The sequence below is a fragment of the Salvelinus sp. IW2-2015 genome, unplaced genomic scaffold (genome assembly GCF_002910315.2).
Source record: "Salvelinus sp. IW2-2015 unplaced genomic scaffold, ASM291031v2 Un_scaffold6224, whole genome shotgun sequence".
Classification (NCBI taxonomy): domain Eukaryota; kingdom Metazoa; phylum Chordata; class Actinopteri; order Salmoniformes; family Salmonidae; genus Salvelinus; species Salvelinus sp. IW2-2015.
The window spans coordinates 1-3,998 of record NW_019947487.1 but is presented as its reverse complement, the minus strand read 5'-3'; the positions used below and the strand labels follow the sequence as shown (position 1 = coordinate 3,998).

The following is a 3,998-nucleotide window of genomic DNA, read 5'->3' as shown; positions in this document are numbered from 1 at the left end:
AGAGTAGCTGCTGCTTGGCCAAGGAACTATGGGGATCCAAGTAAACCCCAGAAGAGTAGCTGCCTGCTTGCAGGAACTAATGGGGATCTATAATAAAACCCAGGAAGAGTAGCCTGCTGCTTGGCAGGAATATGGGGTCATATAAACCCCAGGAAGAGTAGCTGCTTGAGCTTGGCAGGAACTTAGGGATCCATAATAAAACCCCAGGACAGAGTGCTGCTGGCCGTTGGCAGAACTTAATGGGGGATCCATAATAAACCCCAGGAAGAGTAGCTGTTGCTTGGCAGGAACTAATGGGGATGCATAGATAAACCCAGGAAGAGTAGCTGCTGCCTTGGCAGGAACTAATGGGGATCCATATAAACCCAGGAAGAGTAGACTGCGTGCCTTGGCAGGAACTATGGGAGATCCATAATAAACGCCCAGGAAGAGTAAGCTTTGCTGCCTTTGGCAGGAACTATAGGGATCCATAATAACCGCAGGACGAGTAGCTGCTTGCCTTGACAGGAACTAATGGGGATCATAATATCCCAGGAAGGTAGTGCTGCTTGGAGGCCTAATCGGAGATCCGTAATAAATAAATTGAAATATGGAATTAAGTGTGATGGGAGCATGTGTGCTGCGTGTTTATTATTGGTTTTGATGGACGTTTTAACGTGGTGGTGTGTTTATAATGTGGTGTGTATTTGATAATGTGTGTGGTATTGATAATGTGTGTGTAAATTGATAAATGTGTATGTTTGATAATGTGTGTGTTGGTGAGCCCCGTCCTGGCCACGTCGGAGCCTTTCTCCTGTAAGCGTGTCTGTGGTCGAACCTGACTGTGGTAACCAACAGCTGCGCAAGGATGTACTGCGTCACTTGCGACAACCAACAAACTACATTGGTACGTAGACAGGCGGTTGTGGTGTTGGCGGGAGGGTTTTGTTGTGTCTGTCTCCTTTCTTCCCATCTCCTTCTCTCTCCTTCTTCCCCTCCCTCATCTCCTTCTCTCCCCCATCTCCTTCTCTCCCCTCCCCCCTTCTTTTTCTCCCCTCGTTCCTAAAAAGAAACCTGAAATGAGTAGGTTTGTGTCCAACTTTGCTCCTCGTCTCCTTGCTCCCCTCGCTTCGCTCTCCTCGGTTCCTTCTCTCCCCCTCGTCTCCTTCTCTCCCCATCGTCTCCTTCTCACCTCCTCCTCGTCTCCTTTGCTTCCTCGTCTCCTTTGCTCCCCTTCCCTCCTTTGCCCCCTCGGTTCTCTCGTCTCTTTGCTCGCCCTCGTCTCCTTTCCTCCCCCTCGTCTTCCTTTTCCCCTGTCTCTTTGGGCTCCGCTCGTGCTTCCTTTGCTCCCCTCGTCTCCTTTTCTCCCCCTCGTCTCCTTTGCTCCCCTCGCTCTTTGCTCCCCTCGTCTCCTTTGCTCCCTCGTCTCCTCCTCGTCTCCTTTGCTCCCTTCGTCTCCTTTGCTCCCCTCGTCTCCTTTGCTCCCTCGGTTTTTGCTCCCCTGTCTCTTTGCTCCCCTCGTCTCTTTGCTCCTCGTCTTCCTCGTCTTTTGTCCCCTCGTCTCTTTGGCTCCCTCGTCTTCTCTGTTTTTGCTCCTCCGTTCTTTGGGCTCCTCGTCTCCTTTGCTTCCCCTCGTCTCCTTTGCTCCCTGCGTCTCCTTTTGCTTCCTGTTCTCTCGTCTCCTTTGCTCCCCCTCGTCTTCTTTGCTCCCCCTCGGTCTCCTTTGCTCCCCCTCGTCTCCTTTGCTCCCCTGTCTCCTTTGACTCCCTCGTCTCCCCTCGCTCTTTGCTCCCCCTCGTTCCCTTTGCTCCCCCTCGTCTCCTTTGCTTCCTCGTCTCCTTTGCTCCCCCTCGTCTCCTTTGCTCCCTCGTCTCCTTTAGGCTCCCCCTCGTCTCCTTTGCTCCCTCGTCTCCTTTGCCTCCCCCTGTCTCTTGCTCCCCTCGTCCTCCTTTGGCTCCCCCTCGTCTCCTTTGCTCCCCCTCGTCTCCTTTGCTGGCCCTCGTCTCCTTTTGCTCCCTCGTTCCTTTGGCCTCCGCTCGTCCTCCTTTTCTCCCCCTCGTTCCTTTGCTCCCCTCGTTCTCCTTTGCTCCCCTCGTCTCTTTGCTCCCCTCGTCTCCTCTCGTCCCTTTGCTCCCCTCGTCTCCTTTGCTCCCCTCCGTTCCTTCTCGCCCTCGTCTCCTTTCTCCCCTCGTCTCCCTTTGCTCCCCTCGGTCTCTTTGCTCCCTCGTCTTCTCCCGTCTCCTTGCTTCCCCCTCGTCTCCTTTGCTCCCCCTCGTCTTCTCCCTCGTTCCTTTGCTCCCATCGCTCCTTTGTCCCTCTATCGTCTCCTTTGCTCCCCTTCGTCTCCTTTGCTCCCTTCGTCTCCTTTGCTACCTCGTCTCCTCCCTCGTCTCTCCTCGTCTCCTTTGCTCCGCGTCTGTCTCTTGCTCCTCGTCTCCTTTTTGCTCCCCTCGTCTCTTTGTCCCCTTCGTTCCTGTCCTCCTTTTGCTCCCTCGTCTCCTTTGCTCCCCTCTGTCTCCTTTGCTCCCTCGTCTCCTTTGCCCCTGTCTCTTTGCTCCCCCGTCCCTATGCTAGGGTTATAGACTGATAGACAGACTGGCGGTGATAGACTGACGATCATAGACTGATAGACAGACTGACGGTGATAGACTGACGATCATAGACTGATAGACAGACTGACGGTGATAGACTGACGATCATAGACTGATAGACAGACTGACGATCATAGACTGATAGACAGCCTGACGGTGATAGACAGACTGCTATAGAGAGATAAGGGAAACAGGCCAATAGGACTCCTTGTTATTTTCCATCTCCACTATAAATATGATACGGGTTCCAGGCCAGCGGTCTCCTGACAGACCTCACATCATATAGCAATCCCCACAGCAGAGTTGATGACCTGGCATCGGTGCCACCACAGGGTGATCCAATCTAACGTCTGCTATTCAGTCAATCTGAAACGCTACCATTCTGTCCTGGCAGCATGGCTCACACACACACTCACCCTGTCGCTGGTCTTCACCATAACCTGGTCGTGGCAMGGTTGGGGACAGGGGTGTTGGCATCGTGGCAGGGCCAGGAGACAGGCCTGGCGACAGGGWGGGCAGGGACCAGGGTGGCAGCGATGGGTCTCTCTGCTGGGGTGGTGGCAGGACGGGGGACACCTGGTGGGATGATAATCATTTAGAGAGAGTGGGGTTTTTTTCTTCGTCTGTCTCCATTTTGACTTTTATCTCGTAACAACACAACAACATCACAAAGTGGGCACAATTACAACAACGTCAATCATAACCAATATATCACTATTTACTACATTGTAGAATAACAGTGAAGACATCAGAACTATGAAATTACTACATGATTCCATATGTGTTACCAAAACACATGAGATTCTTCAAAGTAGCCACCCTTTGCCTTAATAACAGCTTTGCACACTCTTGGCATTGTCTCAACAGTATACAGTAGCTTGGATGAAAGGTGCACAGAGGTGCCCATAGTAAACTGCTCCTCAGTCCCAGTTGCTAATATATGCATATTATTATTATTATTATTCATATTGGATAGAAAACAATCTGACGTTTCTAAAACTGATTGAATGATGTCTGTGAGTATAACAGAACTCATATGGCAGGCAAAAACCTGGGGGAAAATCAAAACAGGACGTGAGAATTCTGAGGTTGGTAGATTTTCAACACACCCCCTATTGAACAAACAGTGGGATATGGATGAGTTTGCACTTCCTACGGCTTCCACTAGATGTCAACAGTCTGTAGAACCTTGTCTGATGCCTCTACTGTGAAGTGGGGCCGAAGGAGACAGGAAATAGTCAYGTCTGCCATGACCCGGCCATGCTCTGACCATGCGCGTTCACATGAGAGYGAGCTCTGTTCCAAGTCAATGTAATTCTCCGGTTGGAACGTTACTGAAGATTTATGTTAAAAACATCCTAAAGATTGATTCAATACATTGTTTGACATTTTTCTACTGACTGTTACGGAACTTTTGGACACTTTGTC

General features: G+C 50.9%; 1 protein-coding gene across 1 annotated transcript; it reads right to left on the bottom strand.

Annotated features, from left to right (window-relative positions):
- Positions 1–1,167: 1,167 nt before the first annotated feature.
- On the bottom strand, positions 1,168–3,146 carry LOC112078767 (cylicin-2-like; the record flags this gene model as incomplete). Its single annotated transcript, XM_024144901.1, has 2 exons — positions 1,168–2,544; positions 2,987–3,146. Coding segments are annotated over 2 exons (1,537 nt in total), but the record flags the coding sequence as incomplete, so codon positions are not given.
- Positions 3,147–3,998: the final 852 nt, after the last annotated feature.